This window comes from Mya arenaria, chromosome 6 (genome assembly GCF_026914265.1).
Source record: "Mya arenaria isolate MELC-2E11 chromosome 6, ASM2691426v1".
NCBI lineage: Eukaryota > Metazoa > Mollusca > Bivalvia > Myida > Myidae > Mya > Mya arenaria.
Window position 1 is genome coordinate 12844411 of NC_069127.1, and position 27207 is coordinate 12871617.

Sequence of the window (27207 nt, forward strand, 5' to 3'; positions counted from 1 at the left end):
CAATATGGCGTCCGTACTTGTCAAAATATTGCTTCAATGATGCATTCCATCAAAACAAAAAGGGTGATGTGATAAACTAACCATGTGAATTAAGAAAACTATCCTCAACAAGAAACTATACGTATATAAGAAAGAAAATGTTGGGAGGTGCTTACTCGTATCCTTTTATGGAAGAAAAACTACTAGTGTTGTGAAATTGAAGAAACAACAACAGCAATAGTCAACATTTTTAGATAGAAATAAAACTGTGTGTCTTATATTTAGTGAATAATCAATTTATCTTTTAAGTGTAGAAGTAAAGACCTGATACATGTACACTGTGGCCTCTAGTCCTTTTTTCTTTGAATGTTACTTTATATGGTTTATTTCTCCATGTTTTCTTTCACTTATACTTTTGGCTTTATTGTAACAATTTTCACAGATAATTGTTATTTACATTGTTCATAATATATTACTCTTTTACACTAAACATATTGGATATCATTCATCCCTTTCACAATCATTTTTATGATCAAAACATATTTTCGTATCAGTGTTCCCAGGTATAAAAAAGTTTGCATCACTGGGGCAAGAACAGCGTTAATAAGCTATGCATGGTTATGACCAACTGTTGTAGATAAGCGTTAAAAATTACCACAAGCTCATAAGCACTACACTCGTAAAATGCTTCTGGGCATGGCGGCATGCTCAAGTTGTGGATCTTGCTTAGCACTTATAGGCTTGTTCATCCAAAATTTGAATGTCATTGACTGATAGGTAAGAACTGTAGTGTTCAATGCACTTGGCATTAGATAGTCAAGTGTGTTTGGGTAAGAACGGTTACCGTAAGAACAACTGCTCTCTAATCTTTAATAATTGGTAGTAAATATTTGGTCTGATTGTCAACACTAGTAGGGTAAGTTATTCCTTAAAGTTCGCTTAACTGGTGCCGGGGTGCCTGGATTGGCCTAAAAGATTAGGGTGGGGGAGTGAAGTTTGTGTTAGTATGAGCCAACTGCCTGGTCTGATTCCCTAAGTGCATTTATAAAACCTTCTGGTGGATACTGCACATTCCCAATATGCTTGATTGACCATTTGCACAGTAAACCAAATTGTCTAGTTAAGAGCCTAAAATTATCTTTCATTTGCTGTCCATTAACAGAATAAGACAGAGTTTACCAATGTTTTGCAGCACTACCTCAATCAATGTTTAGCTTTACATTGTAAAAGTGGCACTCCTTTTTAGGCAACAATGTTTTTCAGATTAGACAGACGTTGTCCTAATGTTGAGTTCTTGTTTTTCGTCAATGAGTTGAATGATGGTTTGCTCAGAATTCTAATTAGCATTTGAAGATCATGAACTACCCATGTTTTGTACGGACACAACGTGCTGTAGCTCTTTTCCCAATATAGAAATAGATCTAGTCAAATACGGCTCAAATTGTTCATAATCAAATTGTATCAAAAACAAATATTTATGATATTTCATTCACTCACAAAACATATAGAATGACTTCTGAATAAATGGAAGTTCATAATAGTCATGATTAGTCAGATTTATTTTGGAAATGTTGCTAAAAGAGTAATTATTTGGAAACAGTATAGTATACCTTTAATTAGTTTTTCCGGGATTAGGGATTTTGATTATGGTATGGTGTTTCCCCTTGCTGCACATTTGACTACTGAGAAAGCATCGCACAGTCCTTTTTACTTATACATGTATGCTGTACAGCCCTTTTATCTAGCCCTGTTGGCCTGGTGCCTTGCAATTTGACAGATTATTGTGTACTTGTGTAATGAGCAGACAACATGTGTTTTCATAATCAGTTTTTTCTTTATTCAATTATTTTATGCCCTTTTTAGGAAAAAAACATGCCCTTTATCATCCATGGCAGAAACACTATAGTATTAAGCAATTCTTTTTAGTAAAATACAGCTTTTATTTTGAGAGCTGTGAACAAGTGTTGTGTTTTCTATGTTCACAGCACTTTTGAATTTTCTGTATTATTCTTTTATGAAATATATTATTATTTATCCTTAACCAGATGTTTTCAGCTCACAATTCAAACACATGGAGAGGCAACATGTTGACACTTTGAAAACTCTGGCAGAAAACGAGAAATCAGATGCCTTAGCCAGAGCTCGCAAACTATCCATTGAAACTAACAAAAGACGCAGGTATGTACAACTACCCAAACATTTATCAAAATTATTTTTTGAATTTTTACAGTTTTCCCTATACTTGACCTAAATCCGTTAAGTATTCAGATAACAGCGTTATTCCATTACCTTGACATATTTTAAATTGGATATTTGGTCTTTTTGATTTGCTGCTTTTACTGGCAACATTCCTACTGAATTCTTTGTCAAATTATGTTGTTATGAATATATATGTTGTTCAAATATTCTAAAATGTATGTTTTGAATGGTCAAATCCAAGCTTAGACTTTTTTATCAAGTCATTGTTTTGAAACTGTGGCTAAATTACATTTATTTAAGAACTTGAAAGACATCATTGTGTCAAAATATTATTGAAAGTAAATATTGGTGCTATTTACAAGCTGGTGATAAGATATTACCTTAACAATACATATTCAATAAGCAACTTAGATTGAACTTAAGTTTAAGAATAAAACCTAATTGTTTTGATTGACCGGTATATTAAGCTGACCAATAGGCTCAATGGAATATCTGAGGCATGTCAAAGGATAAGGATAAGATCAATATTGAATACTGGACCAGGAATTCACCTCCATCACAATACCAGTAATAGTTCATTGCCTATCAGAGCTAAATATTTTGTGCTATCAGTTCCAGTTATTGTGGTTAGTTCCTGAATAGACCACATTTTTGGCTGTTACATCATACTTAATGATCTGCATATCTAAGTTAAATGATAAACCATAACCAAGTCACTGTTACTTCCTTTGAATAAATATGTTTAACTTGTAATGCATGAATGATGACCTACAGTTAACGTGTTTGATAAAAATATTTAAATAGTCAGAAACTCAAGATCAGTTGCCAAGTTACATGTGCTCAGGAACAAAATCATATTGCGAATGCAAGTTTAAGGATAGGAAATGCCTCTTTTAAGAATTCATAGATATTTTTGCTTGTAATGTTTGTTTGAATGTTTATGTATTTTTATCTTGTGTTCTTGTCAAAAAACTGTCTAGTTATTGTTTTAGCCTTGGGGTTGTTGTTTGCATCCTTATGAAAACCCCTCAATCTCGGCCATAACTCATATAGTGTTTAAGACATTTAAATGCAACTGGGTATACTCCAAATACAATTGTCTCATGTATATCAAGGTACATAATTCTGACTTTAACAATTTTCGAGTTATTCACCATCTTAAACCGAAGAAAGCAGACAGGCATTGGTGTTCAGTCATTTTATTTTTCACAAAGTTAAAAAATGATAGAAATATAACTATGTAATCAATAAAAGCATACTTGTGATATAACATCATTAAGAGTTGTGTTAGGATTTATGGTTGTCATGATCGTCATGCAATTTAAATATATTGACCAGGAACCCATACTTTATGGTCATATTTTGACTTTTGTATAGAACTTTGACATTTAACTAGGGATGGAAACCGGATACCAAATCGGTATCCGGATATTCGTATCAAGTATTCAAATACTATCCGGATACTCGTATCAAAATGTTTTCATAATAAGTAAATTTCCTATTATATGTCACCCACCTTCTGTTATTTGACATAATTGTCCACTTAATTTATAATTCGTCATATGGCAATTTCACTTTTTCATTCATTCTTTCTCAGTCTTAATAATTTATAATGTTATAATCAAAGCTAAACAACTCATTTTATGTCATAAACCTCATGATGAATACCATTTAAACACCCCGTGAATTTGATAGTCACTTCGGCCAAGGTGGTTGCTTGGTTACTGCCTCATGCTTTCGAGTTTGTTATTTATCGGCAGGTTTCATGTTAAATGACGCTTTGATTATTTGATTGTCGATTGTAATTTTATTTCATTACATTGTGCAATTAATGCAATACCTACAATTTCTGTGGTGTTTTGTAATGAAGGATATAATTGCGGAAAAGATAAGAAGCCAAAAAGACGATCTGATTTTCTTTATTTACAATTCATGCATGTACTTTTTTTATTTATCAATCAACTAAACATGTTTACATATCCTATGAAAAATAAAATACACTACACAAAATAAAACGTGAATAAATACTAAATAGGAAATAAATCATTTATATACTTGATAATTTAATTAAACACTGTACACACACTACTTTCAAGTCCGAAATGTTCGAATACTTCACAACAGTCTTCATTCGATGTCGCACTTAATCGAACGCATGTTCTTGTTCAGAAACAAGTTAGCGTCCACCATGTTACTGTTGAGGCGATGATACAGGAATAACGATTAATAATTCAAAACACAATTACAAGATGCAAAATGATAGAAATTTGATTGAAAAGTGAAAAGATAAACAAATTTGTTTATGTATTTATTGTTCAGATAGCAATAATTTCTTCATGCATATTCATCAAAAATACGATTGGTCATCAATAGCTTTGATTGCACGACCCTTAACTTGTGATTGGACGATCAATTCCTACGGATTAATGATCAATCCGTTTAATATCAACTAGTGCCAATTAGTGTCAATTAAGCACATCTGAGATCATAAAACAACACTTGTCATTGTAAACAAGGTCATAGAACTTCACAGGGTGCTGCACAAGGACACAATATCACGCCTTGTGCAAACACCCAATTAGCAGACGATTTGTGACACATACCCGCTTCGCGTCAGACACTGTTGGTCACCTGAAATATTTCATCTGAAAAGTTTTATAACAATTGCTATGTCTCTGCTAAGCTATTTCATTGAAATTTTAATTCTTAACGAATATTCGAATACCCATTTTGGTATCCGAATATTTGCGTGATATCCGGATACTCGGATATTCGCTTCCATCCCTACATTAAACACAACACAGGGTCAGTCCTAAGCAGAACTTCATTCCCCATTTTTGTTCTCGTATAAACCTTTGAAAGAAAAAATCAAGAGACCATACCCACCGTTTACATCCATTTTCAGCTATTGGTACTACAAAGGAAGACGCGCTGGAGCATTTTCAATGCATAACAAATTCAATTATTGCTCTCTGTGTACTCTCTTGAAGCAATTGTTTTGGTGCCAATTCTTTGAGCACTTATGCTTTACTTGTAATATATTTCTACTTCAAGTAGCATATCTGTACTGACAACTGTTCATGAACATTACTTTGTGGCCTATATGAAATTTGGTCCAAAGGGATGGCAGTATTTTTTAATATGCCACCACTTCTTGGTGGTCGGGGCTATTTAGGAATCACCTTGTCGGTCAATCTGTGCTTGCATCTGTCCCTCCCTCTGCCCTTGGACACCAGGACAAGTCTACTTTTCTACATAACTCCATAGATTGTTGGGTATTGACTGTGTTGAGGATAAGTGCTGTTCACAAGAAAGATTATTTTGAATTGTATTTTAAAAGTTATTTTCCTTATTTCTATACAGTAGAATTTAATTAGGACCATTAACATAATTGATGCCATCTCACCGACAAACAGCATTCAAGGAGCATACATCGTTCCCAATAATTCTTCTTATTACAAGAAGGTGGTGTGGGCGGGGTATTAATCACATCCACCTATGTGACAAGTGTTGTATTGATCCAATTATTTTGGTAAATACATGTACTGCTTATCTTTAACCATACTGTTAACCTTTAACCATAACTTAAAACATAAAATAAAGTGGTATAATTTGTGACATGTCAATTTCCATGTACCAATGAATTACACACTATCATGATATTATTTAATGCTTATCAACAAATCTTTGGCTTTATAAGATGTTATAATTCTTAGATTTGTTGGTAGATAAAGAAAAATAAGAAATTGATTATTTGCTGTATTTGGTTCTATTTGAAATACTTGAATACCATTCATACTACCTGATACCGCCTAGTATCGCTCAAATTTCAGGCTCTCTGAATGACAGTATTGCACTCGTTGTCTAACTTTCCTTTGAGTCATGTTAAGCAGGGTTAATAGATCAATATTTATGAAAAAATTATTTCAATTTAAACTCTTGATGATATGGAAACTTTGGAATTGTCAGTGAATCAAGAGAAAGCGTACATTAAACTGAAGTTTGTCTCTGTAGGATTGATACTCAGTTCAGATATGATCCTGGGGCCGTATTCAATACCCACCTTAGACTTAACTTAATTTTAGAATTAACTAGAATCTGAGCGTTTTGATTGGACAGTAAAATTAATTGGCCGATAGACTAAATGAATTCACTTAGGCATGCTTAAGGATAAGGATTCCCAAATGGGCGCGTGAAATTCCAGCAAAACAATATCAAAAGAAAGACACTTCAAGGTCTTTTATCTAAATTGAAGCTAGTATACACTTTTAAGCCAACCCCATTGAATTATTTGACTTTTAATTAACTTTTTCATAGTAAAGAACAAAACAAAGTGCATACATATAGGTATCAAACATTGTTTAAATTACTTAAAAAACATTTTTTGGGGAAAATCATCTAGTCCACAATGTGTTCAGGTAAGTGAAGGTGGCTTTGGGCAAGTTTTTTTACAACTAACTGCCAGAATGGACAACAAGATTAAAAATATATTTGTGTCATTATCTATTGTTATAAAGGACCTGCCAATATTATTGTCAATTTCTTTTGTAATTTTGATGTAAAATTTCAGTGATATTTAATATTATATATTTTTACTTTTGATGATGTATTGAATGGTATGACATCTCTGTTCGTGGCTGCAAAATATATATTTAAGCCTGTTAACAAAGGCTATAATGAAAACATTGATATAAAAGATGATCACTCCAGGCCGTGAATCTAGAAAACTTAAAAATCAAAGGTAAACATCAATGCTTAACAATTTATAAAAAGTGTTTAATGGGTATTATCATGAATTGACTTTTCTTAATGTTGTGTATGGTTTAGGGAGATCAGTGGAAGTTATAGTTTGGGAGATATGTAATGTGTGGTAATGTTTAACATTGACCTTAGGAAATGTCTGCGACAGAGGTATCATTTAAAGAATATCATCAATTTGAAGAGAATATTAGTAGTTTTTAATCTATTGCTCATAGAAATAAAAAAGGTTGTAGCTGTTGCTGTTGAATTCATATTTAATTTGTTATGTGATGTACACTCATGCTATATTCTGTTAAATACTATTGATAGAAAAGGATGCATATTTTTATGCATGGAAGTGCAACATGTGACTTTCAAATCAATATTTTTTCCTTGATTGATATTTTACGATATATAGCATAATCATTATTTGATTTGACGTACATATTATTATTATTATTATTATTATTATTATTATTATTATTATTATTATTATTATTATTATTATACCTTATTATACCACATTTATATAGCACTCTTTTCATATGGCACATACGTTCAAAAGTGCTTTACATTTCTATACATTTTATAAATACAGGCTTACAGCTTAAAAACAGCATCAATCATATTATACAAGTTGAGCATAAAACAATCATTTAAAAAAATAAAAATAAAAAATAGATATTCATATAAGACATAAAATCAAACATATTATCACAAACCAAGTAAACTATCCTTATATAAAAACAACAACAATGACAAGCTTTGGCATAGATGTGTCAGATATACGAAATCATCAGTTACCATATATTTTCAAAAAGAAATGAGTTTTCAGAGATCTTTTAAAAGAGTCTAAAGTGTTTGAGTTCCGTATTCCCAGTGGAAGCGCATTCCACAACTTTGGAGCAGCATTTGCATAGCAACGATCACCATATGTAACAGTACGGGATCTTGGTATCACAAGAGTGAGAGTGTCACTTTGGGATCTCAAAACATGCTGTGGTCTATGTATCTTTAACATGTTTTTAATGTAGCAAGGCGATTGATCATTTAAGACTTTATAGGTATGTGTCAGTATTTTAAAATCAATCCGGTATTGCACAGGAAGCCAGTGAAGTTCCTTTAAAACTGGTGTGATGTGGTTGAATCGAGGAGTCTTTGTAATGATGCCGTGTTTTGAAGTTTGTTCAAGGTTGTGTTAGCCATGGAGCAGGGAGTTGCAGTAGTCAAGTCTGGATGTTACAAGAGAGTTCACAAGGGTCTTAGTTGCATCACTGGTTAGATATTGTCTTATGTGGCCTACTTGTCGTAATTGAGCATAGCAAGATCTACAAACAGCATTCACGTGTTGCTCCATGTCCATTTTGGAATCCAGGAAAGCACCTAGGTTTCTTACGCAAGATGTTGGTTTTATCTCGGAATCGCCCATCTTTATAGTCAAGTCCATGATACAATCTGCATTGCGCTTGGAGCTAAACAGTATATGTATATTAATCTGACCATTCAAAACAAAGTCATTGATAACAGAACCGTTGACCATTTCATTGTAGAGCATTGGCCGTCAAGCGGAAGACAGAGGCTGAACGTGAGGAAAAGCGTCGCCAGCAGATTCTCTCCAAGCGGCGAGAAAAACAGCAGGAGGCGACCGAGAAGTTCCAGCGATCGCACTTCCCAAGTCGACCAGGCAGTGGCACTAGCAGTGTCTGTATGTACACAACACGCTCACTCTTTGCAGCCAGCCAATGTAGATTGACTCTTTAATGGGTTGGCGAAATGCCCAAAATATTTGACATCAGTAATTATCATGTTTAGTAGTTAAAATGGCTGCAACTATAGCTCAGTTTTATTAATAACATTGTTTTTTGTATTCGTTCAAATTATCTTTGCAATTAGGTACAGAAGATTAGTGCAATATCTATTGGTAGTATTTCCACTATAAATCCATTCCCAGCCTCTGTTAAAATCTACCCATTCACCTGATTAAAATCAATAATGGCTGACTGTTGATTCACCAAAATAAATATTTGGCAGTTTTTGAAAAATATTATTATCACATTGGACAAAATATAATTTCAACCACTAAAGTTTGTGAATATTAGTAACAATTGATTTTGTTTAGGTAGATAGAAACCATTCATAAATTTCTGTATTAAGTTCCTCTATATGTTAGAAAGTACAGGCAAGGTATTTAGACATCCACAATATCAATTATCATGCTTAACCTAATATGAATACAAGATATTGAAAAATGATGGTAGAGATTTGCATATTTTATGCATTTGATGTTCAGAACAACTATGATGGGCTTTATTGAAAGCTTTATATAAAAAGTGAACTGGTTTTATTCTGGTTCATTCACAATGAGTATGATAACCTTTGTATTGCATTTATTATGTTTTTAAATAAGGTCAATTCAATGCTGTTCTATTTCAGAATTTCAATTTTTATATTATATAAGTTGTCAGTTGAGATAATCTGAAATAGCTTTTAATCTACTATACAATACTGTGCAATGACTTGATATAATGCTTTTCTTAAAAGGTTTAAAGAACAAAAAAACAAAGAATTTTATTTGGGTTGAGGTCATTGTCAATTTCCTTAGATTAAACATTTCTATTAACGTTAGCTTTATATTGGTGAAATTGTGAAAGCTGATTTCCCCATCATAGGGGGTCAGTATTTTATTCATTCTGATTTTCCCTTTTGTCATTTTATGTACTTCTTTTGTTTAACCTGATTGTTGTCCATTTCAGCAAACCGTTGGTCTCCCCGGCGGGCCAACACCCAGCTGGAGGATGCCCTCAAACTTGTGCGGGGAAACTCGGGGAGCGTTCGCTCAAGCTCAGCCAAGTCTCGCACCTCCCACGCCCAACATGGCCACCGAAGCCCCTCCTACTACAGGCAAAACTCAGACCCACTCAGTAAACCATACTTTAACAAGTATGCCCACCCTTCTATAAATAGTAGTGGACAGGAGGATCTGCATAACAAGAGTTTGCGTAACTTGAATAATAGCCGAACACTTTTCGAACAACAATTGGAGACTTACCAGCAATCCCTGCTACAACAGCAGCAGAAATCACTGCGAGACTTTAACCAGCAGGTGATGCAAGAAATAGAAAATGAGGATGTGCTTAATGTTGAGCAGAATGGATTGGGTGGGGAAATGGGGCGGAGCGAGAGTCTGTCATCTGTAGACAGTCTGGAGGAGAATGGTTCAAATGACACGGTGAGAGAAAGCTGTGACCTGGAGGGATATATGGGTCAGAAACAAAACAGTGGGGTAAATGGGGTATCGGGGAATAATAGTAATTGTTATATTAATGGGACAAGAAATGTTTCCTTTGCAGATAACGATAAGAGTTCAATAAGAACTGTCACTAATGTCAATACGTCTTCTTATCAAAATAATAATTCACATGGGTCACAGAATATAGATTCCTACAATGCACAAGTTCAGGCCTTATTGAAATCTTCCCCAAAACCTTCAGAGCAACAGAAAGAGCAGTTTTACCTGCAGCGACAGAAGGAGATACATCAACAATTAGCTGATCAGGAACAGAAGAAACAACAAGAACAGCGAGCATTGGAGAAGCAACAGAAACAGCAGCTGTTGCTTCAACAACAATATGAGAAACAACAACAGGAACAGTTGCAGCTGGAGAAACGACGACAAATGCTTGAACAGCAGAAGCAGCAACAAGAAAACATAAAGAAGCAGGAGGAAAATCCGCGACCAAAAGTGGAGGTGAAAGCTTGGACGACACCGTCCCCCCATCCACCTTCCCAGGCCAGCGTGATGGGAACACAGCCCACCCTGGTCACAAATGCCTCCCCTTATTCTGGTAGGTCCACCAACACCAACATGACAGTGCCACTGTATGAAAATCTGTCCAGTCCAAATAATACAACATCTGTCAGTTCAAAAAGCACTGTTGTGTCTGAACCTTACACCCTGACTGGAAATGGTGCTTACAACAGTAATGACAATTCTAATGTGGTCAAAAATGTAAGGGCTGATCGTGTTCAGCCCTCAGCTTTACAATCTGATTATTCAAGTGCTCAAGAAAGAAGTGTTTCTTTTCTAGAAACAGTGACTAATGGTTTACCTGTGAAACCAGAACAGAGCAAAGCTACAGTGGTAAATGCTGTGACCAGTGTAGGATATGCCAGTACAGCAACATCTTTACCACAGAACTCTAGCACAATTTCAGCACCACAACGTACAGTACAACAGATGTCCACAAAACCCAGTTCTGCTGCTCAACAGCTATCTCCTAAGCCTAGCACAGCCCAAGCTACAAAGATCACTCCCACCCCACCGGCCACCACTGTTACTACTAAACCTCCGCCAAACCCAGCTAACTACGGTAACTCTTATGGCGCTGCATTTGCTGCTAAACAAAACCAGCAGCAACAGAAGTCATCATCTGTCAGCAGCCAGCAGAAACCCAACGAAACTGTGTGTTCCACAAAGTCTGATTCCTCCAGCTCAACAAGGTTGACAATGACAACTGGCACAGTGCCATTATCATGGGGTGACCAGAGCGCAACCAAAGTCCCGTATATGATGGGGCCCTCCACGGCTGTGAACGGGGATGATATTGCAGACACGGACTCTGTCAGCACCATTTGTGATGAAAAAGAACCTGAACCAAAAGGTGAGCCACAAGAATATGCTTGTACTGCTTTAAAGTTGGTTACATCAAAATATTTTGTCCAAAAAAGTTCTTGGTACACATCATTAATATAGTTAAAAAGAAATCTGTACGCATCAGTGAATTTCCTTTCTAAGTAAGGGGTAAAGGGCGTCCAACTTCAGGCCAAAAAATACCCATGGTGCATAGATCTCTTAATAATGCATTCAGTAGATTTTGTTATCTTTTTTTTTAAGTTATTGGTCGTCTATTAAAATGTAGCAATGAGTGCAAAAATAAATGCCTTCCTTATCCACAGAGGTGAAAAGCATTCTAAAACGTCCACCAAGCGGGAAGAAAGGCGGGATCCTGAAGAAGTCTGGGTCCACGGGAAACATGCGAGATATCCGGGACAGCTTGGAGATTACCCGTGTCCACTTGCAGACCAGCGCAGAGGAGCAAGAACAACGGGTAGGCTCACCTTAGAGGTGTATGGCTTAGTTTTGATGGGGTGACTTGAAGAAGTATTTATTATTCATGTTATGTGTTGTAGTTGGAAAAAATGATGTACATGTATTATGCTGCTGTTGTCTAAACAAGTGCAGGTGTTTTTACATATATATTATATGTCTGCCAGTATATTAACTGTTGGCATGATAGTTGGCATGTCCTCTCTTAAATTAATTAAAAAAAATGGATGACTGTTTTCTCTTAAAACTCCAAAAATAGTGATAGCTAGAAGACATAGGCATTATGTTTTTCGGTACATGTACACTTTTATTATGCCCCCCTTTGAAGAAGCTGGAGATTTTTGTATACCAATCCTTGCCTTGCAATCCTTGCCTGGTTGATGAATAGAAAACACTTGGGCCCATGATCCTCAATCTTGAAAAGGGGGAGGGTCAAGACCAGCAGATGCCTGCTATTGATTTGAGGTCAGAAGGTCTAAGATCACGGTGACAGTACCCTTAAACACAGCAATCTTTTACTATTGAATTAGAATATGCTTGGGTTAAGGGTCCTCAGACTTTGTAGGGAAATTGGTCATAGTGACCTTGAACATTTGGTGGAGAAGTTGGTCATGACCTGTAGATCCCTATTGTGGACATTCCTTTTTTTAGATCAAAAAATCAAAAGTCAAGGTCACTAAATTGACCACAGTCATGGTCATCTTTAAAAACAGGCATTTAATATATTTTTACAATGATCAATAACTAAAAGTTTGCTTGAAAGTTGTAAGAAATTGACCATTGTCAAATTATTATAAACAAATTGGTTACCACTTAAGTTGACCTTTAAGCAGCTTTGCATATCTGTAAATCTTGCATTGCCCATATTCTTTACTATATGTTATCCCATTAAGTAATTCACTGCTGTCATGCAGTTTGATGGAAAGAATAACTCATCAACTCCTGTAACAATATTTAGAACGGCTCAATAATTATTCCTATTGTACTCCAACATGTTGGCATAACCTTAAATTACTCCACAGACATTACCAGTAAATGTAAAACGACTACTTGGCTTCCATTAGGGGGGCATACAAGTTTTACAAATATCTCTCGCTATAACATCATATTACATGTAAATTATGGTGTAACACAGATGTTAAGAGAAAAAGAAAAGCGCAACAAATCTGCAACTACGGTTGGTAATGTAACCCTGGAAATGTGGAGTGTGTAGTATGAATAAATTTGTATACAAGTGAAAGTATAAGACTTGAGCGTTGCCATTTCAAATATAATTTTAATATCATTAAACACCCCACTTTTTCATGTGTTACACCTTTTTTCTATTAATTGCATGTATTTTGAAATTTCAATATAGACTTCACTTGCTTTCTTTGTGCAAAGTTAAAACAGATTTTGCAAAATTTCTTATGTGTGTTAACTATTGATAGTTTTTTTATATAGTTTAATTCTTGATGTTTTCTAATCCCTGATTCTCACTGACTACATATTATTCAGGCCTCAGAAATGTATCCTCATCATGAATTTTTAACACATCCGTTTATCAAAGAAAATAATTTGAGGCTTTGTCATAGCCTTACTAAGTTAGCATTGTTGATGGAGTCATCATTGTCACTGTGTGCAAAAACATTATCCTTTGCCATTACTGAAAAAAACATACAAGCTATTCTAAATTAAATTGGTCCTAATATTTCCAGAGATAATCAGCCCATTTATAACAGGCCCATGTAACTTTGCCTTTAATATTTGTTGAGTTATGGGCCTTTTTTACTGAAAACAATGACAGATGAGCATTGGTGTTTGCTCCACAGGGCTCTTGTTATAATCTGCATTTACTTAAAAGCTCATTGTGTGATCCTTTGTTTCTGACTCTATGAGTAGAGCTTAAGTAGCAATAGCAATATCTTGCAATATACAATATGGTAGATGTTCAGTGGTAGATGTACAATGCATTTATACTTTTCTGGTATTGCTTTGTTAAAAACAGATTGTGTTCGTTTCTTTAAAGTATGAAAGTTTTTGCTTCTTTGTTCTTTTCTTTAGCAAAATATTTCCTGCCTACATTAATTTCTTTTTAAATGCGGATTTAATAGTATTTTACAATTATTATACTGTATATTTCAACATTGTATGTATCACTCTCATTGGCACTATGTTATGCGACAGAGTGGTCTTGTGTTGTGGAGAAAACCATAGAACTGAGAGGAAAACTGCTTGTCCTGCTTGGTAACCACAAACCAAACTCACATGCGCATTCACACATTGCAAAAGGATTCAACAACAAATGTTTTATTTACAGTATTTTGTCATTTTTGTATGAATATTGAAAATATTATGTTTTGTCTTTTACTTTGAAATGAACATGATATGCAGATTGTGTATTTTTAACTCGTAATTATTTGTGAATGTTGAATATATATATTTCAGCCAACAAAGAAGAATGTTCGGTTTGATGACATGTGTTACTATGACGAGCCAGAACATTACAGTTCAGATGATAAGATATTTGTGAGGAGGGATGGTAGGTCATCGTGGTTTTCTATTTGTAATACCAGTGGGTTTCTACATTTAAAATGATACAAATTTTATGATGAACTAGTAACTTTTGATTAGTCATGCTATCTTTTAAAATGTATATGATTATTGCCTCAATAGTCTGATGAATGGTTTATATTAAGTGATATATCTAGTTGCTTACATAAAATTCATCTTTTAAAAGTAAATTAGAAGGAAAAGGTTTTACCCATCAATCTAACAATCAGAATTGGGACCGTCTGTTTTAGATGCAGGAAGTGAAAAACCTACAAGGCCGGTGTCAGCCGTGACTCCCAAGTCATCCAGGGTGGACAGCAAGCCTCCACGGGCTACCAGTGCCACCGTGCGCACAAGCACAATACCCCGTGCCAAGACACAGGTTGTCCGACCCCAGGGTACTGCGCATATTATCACCCAGAGCACACTAAACCTTGACCCAACTGGTGGGAACGAGAAAATGACCATTGTCAATGGCAACTTCATGGAGAAAGTGCCTGCAATGGCACGAGCCAATCAAACAGCAGTGACTGTTGCTCCGGTGACAGTGTACAATACTTCTACAAGTTACATGAAGCCAGAACCACCACAGAAGGGCAGCTATGCTGTCACAAGCATTATAATGCCCAAGGGTGACAGTGCTCCATTTTTGTACCCCAATGGTAAACAAGTGATGACCAGTCAGGGCCCAGCCCCTGCTTGTAGTATGAATGGCCCTACCCAGACCAGTGCTGGATCTAAACATGAAGGGGCTGTATATGATGACAATGGTTTAAGAATTGACAGGACTCCTACTGATGATGAGATCAACTTCCTGTGGGACAAGCTACGAACATGTCTCAGCAGGAACTCCACAGCCACGCCTGACAAGGGACAGACTCCAGTAGGACCAGACGGAAATCAGACCGGGCCTAGGCAGGCCGCTCCCGTGGCTCACACATACATTGATGGCAATACCCTAGGCCAGTTTAACAGTCTCAACAGGGTAGCACAGCCACCTCACACCAACAACACTAACAATCCTGCCATTCGTCGTCAAAACTCATTAGACAATGCTGCTGCTGCAAACACATACACAAGGAGATACGGCTTGCTGCAGCAGAGAAAGCAGCAGCCAAACCCCCAAAGCCTCAAGTCCAGGCAGGCCTCCCCCCAGCAGGGGTACACTGTTTACCAAGCTCCTGTCCAAAGCCATGCCGAACCACAGACAACCGGCAACCCTTTCCAGAATGGAGCTGACGGTGAGTTCTGCTATCTTTATCTAACTAGATAGTTTTTTCTCCCACCTCAGATAAGTAGATCCATTAATTTAACTATGCTAAAAATTCTTATCTTGCCCACGGGCGAAGATAAAATGCCCGTATGGAACTTCTTTTAATGGTCGCCACATTGTGATTACCTCCCTTGTTGAAGACTGTCGTCTGTAGCGCATCATGGAAACCTTGTCTGGTGGCAATATTTAGAACGCGAGTTAATTATTTCTCGCTTCAAATGTCACCAGAAAACAGTTTTCACGCACCTTTCAAGAAATAATGCTTCACTCTTCTTAGAACTATTTAAAGACCTATCAGACCATTTACATACTCTGAATCACTGCATACCTTGTTTCCGCAAAACACCCTACGCTCGGGTCAGAATGAACCTATCTTACACTCTCGGCCATGGAAGATACTTATAATCTAACTAGTTAAGGTCGCTTTAAGAAAAAAGCTTTCAATATATGATAATTCTAAAGGAAGATGTTGCTTGCAAACAATTTTTTCTGTAAAACATTTATATTAACCTTAATAGTGATCTGTCAGAATTGATCTTAACATACGAAATGTTAAGATTTTTATGGGTAGTATTTTATACCAGCAATTACAGCCATAAACATTACTTTTTATCCTTATCCTTGTGTGTGTGTATACATGTTACAGTGAGTGAGAGTCTGGCAGGTTTCCTGGCAGCAGAGCAGCTCGCGAACCAGTCTGTGTCAGAGAGCCACATACACCAGGCCATAGACGAGGCCCAGACCAGGCAGCAAGCTGTCATAGCAACCAAGCCTAAAAGTAACACTGAGTTTCACTCGTATAGATAAATTGTTTGTACTAATATTAGATAGCAGATACTGTGATGCCAAGTGATCACAGGATTCACAAATTTCAATATATTGAAATATATTGTTATAATGTTGTTGTTTTTATCACAATGAGTTGTGTTTATACATGTCTTAGTGATGGTGTTTATATGTAATGTTCAGGTAATGTAATGTGAAGTGAAGACTATAAGGTGCAATGTTTGTATTTTCCAGTGAAGTCAGCACTGTCTGTGGAGGAACAGAGGCTGATGCAGTCCCTGGATCGTCTCAATGAACAGTTACAAGGTATACAATCACGTACCTTAGCTCCTATATGTATAACTAGTTGAATGGGGCTTAACGCGTTAACTCTTCTGTAGCATTGTTCACTTGCCAAAAGTGTATGTATGTTTTGGTAATCTTGATGACTAGTATTCATAAATGCCATATTTCTGGAGACCTTCACAGGGGTATTTGTTTAGAAAACCAGGGAATGTTGACATATACCCTGGGATTTTAGATGCATCCAAAAAAACATTTCAATATCTCATACATGCCATAATTATGGAAGGCTTACATAGGATTTGAATCATGAATACCTATAGCTCGCTCTGCTTTCTTTTGTGTAACATTTCAAACATCTACTCTTTTTTCACTGAGTTATCATACTGATTTCCTATTTCAGTGACAGAAGGGCAGATACCAGTCAACGGCACAACGAACCAGCCAGTACCAACACAACAACAACAGCAAGAGCAGCAGCAGAGGCAACATGTTGTCCATGTAGGTAGACATTGTCACTTGTCAACAAGCAAATTGATTGTAATGCTCCCTAAAGTCTCTAGTTGCCCTAAACATTATTTCCTCCGTGTAGTTGGATTACTTAGTGTTCCTTAGGGAGCATTATTCAGTTCCATTGACAATCTTATTATCAAATAGATAAGACCTCTAGCCCAGTTAGGGTGTTGTTAAATGGTTTCAATATTCTATTTAATATCAGTCCAAAATATAACTGTGAGTGGCATGGTATTGCAGTGATCTCCTAAAATCCTGCATTAACCCTTGGCATGATTATAGATAGGTCATTTAGACATCATATTTGCAACTTTTATTATAACATTAAGCTTGCTTTTCATCCGTTCTGTCCAAGTGAGAATATGAATACGTTCCACACAAAAATATTTCTTTCTCCTTGAAAGGGATTTCAAATGCATTGGTCTGCGCTGCAAACAAAAATCACAAATGAGAAAGGATATATCTTTTATGCTTTTCCAAACTGTTGAGTCAATCAATAGTCAGATAATTACCTTGAAAAACATCTTTGTATATTTGACTGAAATTAATGAGTATTATTTCACTGTATATCAGTTGGATTTGGCACTGCTGTTAAATTCCTGATAACATATTGAAGAAAATGTAATACTATTCATCCCTTGCTCGTTCTGCACTTACAGCGTTCATCATTTCTTAATGAAGATGGAAAGGTAACAGTTAAAAAAGAGCTACTTTTTTCTCTCTTTCCATGTTCGACTATGTTCATCATTATAATCACTTGGTTTTGCCTTAACCTCCTAATTGATAACAATCATGCAAATTATGATAACATCCACTTACATTGTTTGCTATACAATATGCCTTGATTATAACTACATTCAAACCTGGTCGTAAGGCCATCTGTTTTTAAATTCCTGATAACAACTGTATTATCCAGCCACTCCAAATTTCTCCTTGACGTTTTTGCTATATAAAGTACATGCATTAAGCAGCCAACTGCCATACGCAGCCGGGGTCACTAATCTTTGATCTCATGAAGCCAAATAGACACAAGTTAATGGCCACTATTCTATGTCACTGATACTTCCACAAATAAATTATCACTCTGAGATAATCATTAAGATCGTGTGTTTTCTAATACGCAAAGTTTATGAATAAATACAGTGACCTCTGAAAATTTCGTCATCATCAAAAGGCGTATTACATCATGTTAATAACAACTTGGTGAAAGTTTTGATCAGAATTAACACAATAATGAATAGATAATTAAAAAAATATTAATATTTAGGAAACCGACACAGAAAATCGGTTATTATGGAATTTCAGCTTGCATTCTCACTGAAAAGTGATGAAATCAGTTATGATTAGTATAAAATTTAATTTAATTTTGAAGTGCATGGATTTCTATCTTTTTGAATGAACTGTGTGATTTTTTTTTCAATTTTGATCATTTTTGACAGTTAAACTGATCACATGTGTTTTAGTTGATTCAATGAAATAATGTGTTGAGTGTATATAATTGGTCAAAATGCAAGAAGTGTTGCCAAGGAATTTAACTGTGGACAGACATACCATAAGTCAATGTCAATTGTGAAGGAATATAACGGAAATTGAGCATTTGTAACTTCTTTAAATGTCAAAGGCAAAAATAACAGCAATAAAAAATGGCCACCCGTTTTAAGCATCCAATATGTTTTTTTCAATGAGGTGGCCACTCATTACAGGTTTGACTGTATTGGTAAATGTTACTTTTATAAATGCTATATATCCTTGTCGTAGTCTTGCTGCGGCCTTCTACAGTACATAAAAACATTGTCAAAACTGAAGCACACATGCAAAATTTACATGAATTTACATGAAGCTTGGTACACAGGACTTTTATACTGTGATATAATGTCAATATGCAAAATGGTATAGCATCTCACAATACCCTGAAATATCTGATATAACCACTTGGTTTTACACCTTCTAAATCAAAAACATATTTATCACCACGAAAGCTTCATTTTAAGGTATGTGACGTTGTAAAACAGATAATAATATTATATCATGTTTACGATAATGACACAAGAGCAGGCAGTAATGTACAAGCTTATCGAACTCAACATTGATAATGTCACAGAATCTAAAAACTTTTTATTTTGTTTGTTTCTGGTGTGGAGAAATTGAACACAGACATGCTTTGCCAACAAATTCCATCCATTTTCTTAGCTCTATAAACATAATATGTATTATTATTAGCAACAATTAATTCTTATGATCATCAAAACATTATACATGTTAACTCATATCAAACCCTGATGATTTTTATGGCCGATAATGTATACTTCCTCTCTCTCTGTGCTGTAGCATGAGGCTGGTGGGCAGTCAGACCCAGACGAGACAGTAAGCCAGGGTGTTGTTCTCTAGGGCTAGGGGAGCACATAGCCAGGCTGCCATTCGTCTTTAGTAGCAGTTTATTACGAAATAATATACAGTCGAAACCTGTTGGCTCGTTATCCTAGGGACCAGCCAAAATACTTTGAGCCAAGCGGGAATAATTACAGAATGTTTTTTTTTGTTAAATAAAATCATGTTTACCTCATTTGTTATTTTACTAGATTATCTCCACTAGAGAGGGCTATTTATAGAACATACAAGCAGAAAAAACAAGTAACTGTTGTGAAGTGAAATTCTTACCTGGGACCGCAAAAATGACGTCAAGCCAAGCTAACAGAATAAAGTGTGAAATTCCTACTTGGGATCATGCAAATGACAGTGAGCTTAACTAAAAATTCACCTTGTTGAAATTGAGTAATCATGAACGTATTGTAAAAAAAAAAGGTCCTTTACATCAACTTCAGGTCAAAGAGGAAATTGAGCCAAGCTATATCGAGTTAACAGGTTTCGACTCTATTTGATATATTATTTAAGATCTTTTTAATAAATAAAGGGAGAGTTAGTGTAATGAAAAAGCCTTTTTTGTTTTCTTTCTTGTTCATGTTATTCTCAATCATTTTGCGACACACTTTCTTTAGTCCTATTTTCAATTTTAGGTCAGGTAGCAATTGCAAGTTGATTCTTTTGGTTTTGAGTTTCGACTAGACCACACACTTCTACTCTCATTTTTCTTCTATCATTTATACGCACTGAAACATCCTAGATTTTATTCTTTCGAATACATTTTATCATTCCCATAAACTATATCGATATAAAATATTTACAAAATTTATGGATTGTGACATCAATTTTCAATTTTCTACAATGCCATGTTAGAAAATGAGCGAGGTAATAATAGTAGCTTTCAGCTATCTCCTCAATCCTGATGATATCTGTATAGTATGTGTTGTATCAATGTATTTTCATAAAATAAATAATGTTTAAACTAAGTTGGCTCTGACTCAAAATCAATTCAAGCATTATTATACGGCAGCCTGGCTAAATATTTGTTTGATTCCAGCAGTCAACCGTCTAGATTTTATTTGTGATGTTGTCTTGCAAGCAATATTGTCAAAGCTGTTATATTTACTACCGGGGTATATAGGAATACAAGAGAGCAAAAGATACTGACTTTAAATTTCAGAATATTAAAATAGCTGGTAATTTTCCATTTCAAATATTATTATAACACAAACATACATTTAACTTTGTAGCATGCAATTTTGTTTGATATGATATTTGGTTTGCTAGAAAGTGCTATTTACACAATTACATTATAAGGTTTTATTCAACGATCATGACCATAACGAATCTGCATACGCTTGCCATGACATTATTTGAACTAATAAAATGGGCTCTGTGTGATGATAATTATGGCATGAGGCATATTCAGTGATTGTTTTGGTTTTATAATGCTGATTAGACTCATATATTATGTCTAAAATTTTTCATAGAAAGAACTTCTGTCATACAATATATGCACTTGGTGCAGTGTTGAATGCAATTGCCTCACCTTGTTCACCGTGTTTCATCTTGTTGTTCCATGTTATTGTTTACAGTTACCACGGGTGACCTACTATTAGGGCATGTTGTGGTAAGGTCTAGGGACCGTGATCTGCACAGTTGCTTCCCCTTTCACCCAGTTACCTCCCTTAACTGTCCTCTCCCTCTACAGGGGCCATATTCAGTTGCCACTTGCCTGAATTTGTGACTAATAGACTCAGAAAAGCAAATATAAATGTTTAAAAAACAGCATATAAATAAAGCATGAATAATTTATTATAAAACTTGTTATGCACCAGTCAATTGCAGCCACGGCCCCACAGGTGTTGGGGTGTACCGGGGATAGCTGGGAAATGGGCTGTGTTTTTACCTTCCAGTGAGCCCCCAGTGCCGGGTGCATGCAGTGGTTTATAATGTCTTCCAGTCAAAAATAGGAGGGAATGGGGGCCTTTGTAACCTAAAGTCCCTGGAGTGTGGGGGCATTTGGCAGGGATTTTATCAGCAGTTTACCTCCGCAGGGCAGGGATTTTACCTTGGCTTGGCTGGACTGAAAGTCAAAGTCCCTGCTATTCCCCCAACCTGGGGGGACCGTGGTTACAATTGACTGGTGTATTATTTATAACAAATAGAGCAACTTTCATTTTTATAACCCTTCTAGTAGTGATTTTAAAATAAGATATAGATTTGCATTTTTTTAAGTCTGAAAAGTAAATACGTAAGTGAACGTGGGCCCTGCTTAGACAAAACATGTTCACTATATGATGCAATAGATTCAGTTTTAGAACCATTCTTACAGTTAATAAATGAATCACATTGTAATATGAAGTTGTTGCACAAGTAATAAATCAACATGTTACAGAATTTCTCATTTTTCTCCTAGAATCTGTGTCTAACAGTATTTGTCTAAATGTATGTGCTGTGTATGAAAAGGTTGTGCTTTTGTTGCTGTGTTTGTTTTGTGTCGAGTGGCACCCATTTCTGGCTCAATTCTCACTATAACTGTGCTGCAGTAAAGGAGCATGTAAACCAGAGAAAATGGTTAAAAAAAGAATATGTCTATTTTTCTGGAAAACTAAAAGATAGAATAAGTACATGTATCTATGATTGGATAAGAATTAGTAATATCTGTTTGCTCTCAATTGGAATAACATACCATTGTTGTCATGGAAATAGTTACATTCAAATACGATTGAAATTAATGTTTCACAATGTGTTCGCAGAGAAATAATACAGGTAATGTTCATAATTATTTTTCAGGTGTCAGGATTCAAGGGTCATGCACCGCTCACGGCCCAGCGCCGCATCATTGAAACCGGGAATCACAAGGCAAGATTACGGATCACTTCAGCAGCGTTGAAACGAAATGTACACAGACAGCAGTAGTGTTCCACCATTACACATTGTTAATACAAATGTATGTGTTTTGTGCCCTTCCATTACTGAAGCAGTTTTGGGACAGAAATATTTCTCTGGGCTGTGCAATTTGCGCATTTAGAGGATGGGTTATTTTCTCTGTCAAATCTCTTTCCATGAGCTGAAGATGGCTGTATCTGAAGGCTGTTAGACCTAGGCTGGGGTGATGATCCTAGCTCATATTTATCAACACTATAGGGTCCAGTTCCTATGAAGGGTTATAGTTTTAAGTTTAAACCTCATGTCAGAGGGATATCACAAATGGGTTTTATTTTATTAGTAATACAAAATTATGAAACTAAGGTATATTAAGTTGAATATATGACTAAATCTTAATTGAAACAGGTTTTTGTACTGCTGGCATTTTATTGCATCCGTCTTTTACCAATCTGCTTCAATTCCTACATGATATGTTATAAACTTTTTTTTTTAAATTTACTTGTTTATAGAGCTGATGAACTGGAAGGCTTGTAGTTTAGGCCTGAAATGCAATAGTGTGAGTTTATATTCACTTTAACTGTGATGTATCAAGTATTTAGAGGACCATTTTCAGTCATTCAAGTCAGTCATTATTCTTTTGTGTTGAGTATAAAATGGAGAATTTATCACTGGCAACATTGATTAAAATAATTCTGGTGGGGGTACATCCATAAAACCAATTTTTCATTTAATTTCGGAAAGATTGGTTTCAAGTTGGACATTATCAATATAATTATGTACCTGCTGAATACATGCTGGTAAAAGAGCAGTAATAGCAAAACACTACTTGTATGGTAGTACTGTATGTGTGGACTACTTTTAGAGTTATGTATATATATTTACAAACTTACGTCGAGAGGCTATCAAAGACAAGTGTAAAATGTGTGTCTGCATCAGACAGACTTGTCCGCACAAAGTGAGTTTGAATGTTTCTTGTATATATATACATGTATGAACAGTTCTTCATGGGGCTAACTCTTACGACTCAGAACTCCAACTGCAATCTAAGACTTTATTTGTGGCTACATGTATATGTGCAAGTAGAAATCCTTCCATTCCAAATTTATATCGGAAATCCCTGAATATCTACCTCTTAACTTTTTTTGGTTTTGTTGCGTTTCTTCAATCTTACTAACACTAAGTAAAGAAATTTCTAAAGCATAACATACGAAATATGTACAAGTTCATTTTTGCGTGTTCTGTTTACTTTTTCTATTGAAATTTTGAGAGCTTTGCTCACTTTGTTGTGAACTGTCAATCATTGATGAAGCTATTAGAACATGAATATAATGAACAGCATATATCTTAATTTTACCAATTCTTCTTTATCAGGAATTGATTGATCTCTCAAGCTGTAGATAAATTTAGTTTTAGCAGTAAATATTAAATAACACTGTTTCGATATATACTATGAAAATGACTGCAGAAAAAGCAATATTTTAAGATGACTTTATTCTGAAAGTTGTCTCAAGCTTTGGGGTAGAACCGCTCTGTATCACAGTTACATCTGTGTTTCAAATAGTTGAGGTAAACCTCATGTACTTTAACATCAACCGGCTTGGCTTTATTTTGAACATATTCCTTTAAGGCACAGTTGTTTTTTTCTCCTAGTTTATTATGAATAAATGTTTATTCCATAATGGGCTCTTTTTGAATTTGCCTTGTGCACAATACTGATAGTCTACATTCCATTTTCTGTTTTAAATGGGAAACAACATATTAAATACAAGAATTATTTCTAAGACTTGTAAGCTCCTTTTTTAGATGCTATGTAAGGAATTATTAAAATTTTAAAATGTATTTATTTATTGTTTACAAAAAGTATTTCATGTGAGTTTGTGTTGAATGTGATAAATGTTCTATTCCGTCCCATCCTTATGTGATAATTGTTCTATTCCATCCCTTTATCATGTGATAAATGTTCTATTCCGTCCCATCGTCATGTGATAGTTAAGATTTTACATGTGTATCTATATGTACAGGTTATACATTCCTGAATCATGTGTTCATAAATTTCCACAAGAGCAAATAAATCATCGTTCTATATATATTTTGTTTGCACACATGTTTCAATGAAAGCTCATCTGTAAATGCAAGGAGTTTTAACAGAAGGAGAGATTGTAATGCAATCAATGATAACATATTCCACTGAAACCAAATTCACTTACATCTTGCGTCCACTCTCACAACCTAGTTTCAAATGTTACATACAATTATTGATTAAACTTTGCTCTATGAGCAAGACTTTTAACAGTTAAATACATTATAAAGAACTGTACCGGTATGCAGTTTTATATCTTAAAACATATAAAAAATATGTACATGAAATACCACCCCAGGAGTATAAAATACCACACCAGGGGTACATAATAACGTACTGGGGTATATAATACTACCCCAGTGGCATCATATTCCATCAAAGGCATACATAATACCAGCCCAGGGGTATAGAGTACCACCCCAGGGGTACATACCGTAATACTGCCCAAGGGATTCAAATTCCATCCAAGGCATACATAATACCATCCCAGAGGTAAAAGTACCACCCCAGGGGTACGGTAGTCATACTTGTAGTTTCTCTATTGGTGCTTTAAGAACATATATGTTAGACTTTCTGCATTGGTTTATCAAAAAGAGGTGATTATAGAAGACTATGTCATTGCAGAAGAAAATGAATGTTTTTGTACACTTTATTTGTATAATCATTTTGTCCACAGAACTTATTAAAGGATAATATTGAAATGTATACATGTCAGATTTTTTATGTAATTATTCAATATTTAGCTGTTAATATTTGTTTAGTTTGTATTTATGATCATTGATCTTAACTCCTGTGATAAAGTTACATTGTGGGAATAAATTTATAGAGACACAATTTAATATTTGTTTTTCATACCTCTTTAATCATACCCGGTACATACATGTGACCAATCGTAGTCAAGTCGTGCCTTACTATCTTGTTTGGACATGGACCAATCATAGTCAAGTTGTGCCTTACTATCTTGTTTGGACATGTGACCAATCATAGTCAAGTTGTGCCTAACTATCTTGTTTGGACATGGACCAATCATAGTCAAGTTGTGCCTAACTATCTTGTTTGGACATGGACCAATCATAGTCAAGTTGTGCCTTACTATCTTGTTTGGACATGGACCAATCATAGTCAAGTCTTGCCTTACTATCTTGTTTGGACATGTGACCAATCATAGTCAAGTCGTGCCTTACTATCTTGTTTGGACATGGACCAATCATAGTCAAGTTGTGCCTTACTATCTTGTTTGGACATGGGACCAATCATAGTCAAGTTGTGCCTTACTATCTTGTTTGGACATGGACCAATCATAGTCAAGTTGTGCCTTACTATCTTGTTTGGACATGGGACCAATCATAGTCAAGTCGTGCCTTACTATCTTGTTTGGACATGGGACCAATCATAGTCAAGTCGTGCCTTACTATCTTGTTTGGACATGGACCAATCATAGTCAAGTTGTGCCTTACTATCTTGTTTGGACATGGACCAATCATAGTCAAGTTGTGCCTTACTATCTTGTTTGGACATGGACCAATCATAGTCAAGTCGTGCCTTACTATCTTGTTTGGACATGGACCAATCATAGTCAAGTCGAGCCTTACTATCTTGTTTGGACATGGGACCAATCAAAGTCAAGTCGTGCCTTACTATCTTGTTTGGACATGGGACCAATCATAGTCAAGTTGTGCCTTACTATCTTGTTTGGACATGGGCCAATCATAGTCAAGTTGTGCCTTACTATCTTGTTTGGACATGGACCAATCATAGTCAGGTTGTGCCTTACTATCTTGTTTGGACATGGGACCAATCATAGTCAAGTTGTGCCTTACTATCTTGTTTGGACATGGACCAATCATAGTCAAGTCGTGCCTTACTATCTTGTTTGGACATGGGACCAATCATAGTCAAGTCGTGCCTTACTATCTTGTTTGGACATGGGACCAATCATAGTCAAGTCGTGCCTTACTATCTTGTTTGGACATGAACCAATCATAGTCAAGTTGTGCTTTACCATCTTGTTTGGACATGGACCGATCATAGTCAAGTTGTGCCTTGCTATCTTGTTTGGACATGGGACCAATCATAGTCAAGTTGTGCCTTACCATCTTGTATGGACATGGACCAATCATAGTCAAGTTGTGCCTTACTATCTTGTTTGGACATAGACCAATCATAGTCAAGTTGTGCCTTGCTATCTTGTTTTAGACATGGGACCAATCAAAGTCAAGTTGTGCCTTACTATCTTGTTTGAACATGGACCAATCATAGTGAAGTCGTGCCTGACTACCTTGTTTGGACATGGACCAATCATAGTCAAGTTGTGCCTTACTATCTTGTTTGGACATGGGACCAATCATAGTCAAGTTGTGCCTTACTATCTTGTTTGGACATGTGACCAATCATAGTCCAGTCGTGCCTAACTATCTTGTTTGGACATGGACCAATTATAGTCATGTTGTGCCTTACTATCTT

General features: G+C 35.6%; 1 protein-coding gene across 8 annotated transcripts; it reads left to right on the forward strand.

Annotated features, from left to right (window-relative positions):
* Nucleotides 1–25568, forward strand: LOC128238785 (putative mediator of RNA polymerase II transcription subunit 26). 8 transcript variants are annotated; one of them, XM_052955028.1, is made up of 14 exons: nt 1–157; nt 2035–2157; nt 8469–8623; nt 9672–11579; nt 11875–12026; nt 13161–13202; nt 14453–14546; nt 14809–15798; nt 16477–16608; nt 16851–16922; nt 17302–17399; nt 18071–18100; nt 19740–19775; nt 22569–25568. In XM_052955028.1, the coding sequence occupies exons 1-14, from the start codon at nt 138–140 to the stop codon at nt 22692–22694; spliced, it is 3978 nt and encodes a 1325-aa protein (XP_052810988.1). In that variant the 5' UTR covers nt 1–137; the 3' UTR covers nt 22695–25568. The 8 variants fall into 8 exon arrangements, with proteins under 8 accessions (XP_052810988.1, XP_052810993.1, XP_052810996.1 ...); XM_052955033.1 differs by lacking the exon at nt 19740–19775 and adding an exon at nt 20953–20968; XM_052955036.1 differs by lacking the exon at nt 19740–19775 and adding an exon at nt 21368–21402 and having other exon boundaries at nt 22569–22686.
* Nucleotides 25569–27207: the final 1639 nt, after the last annotated feature.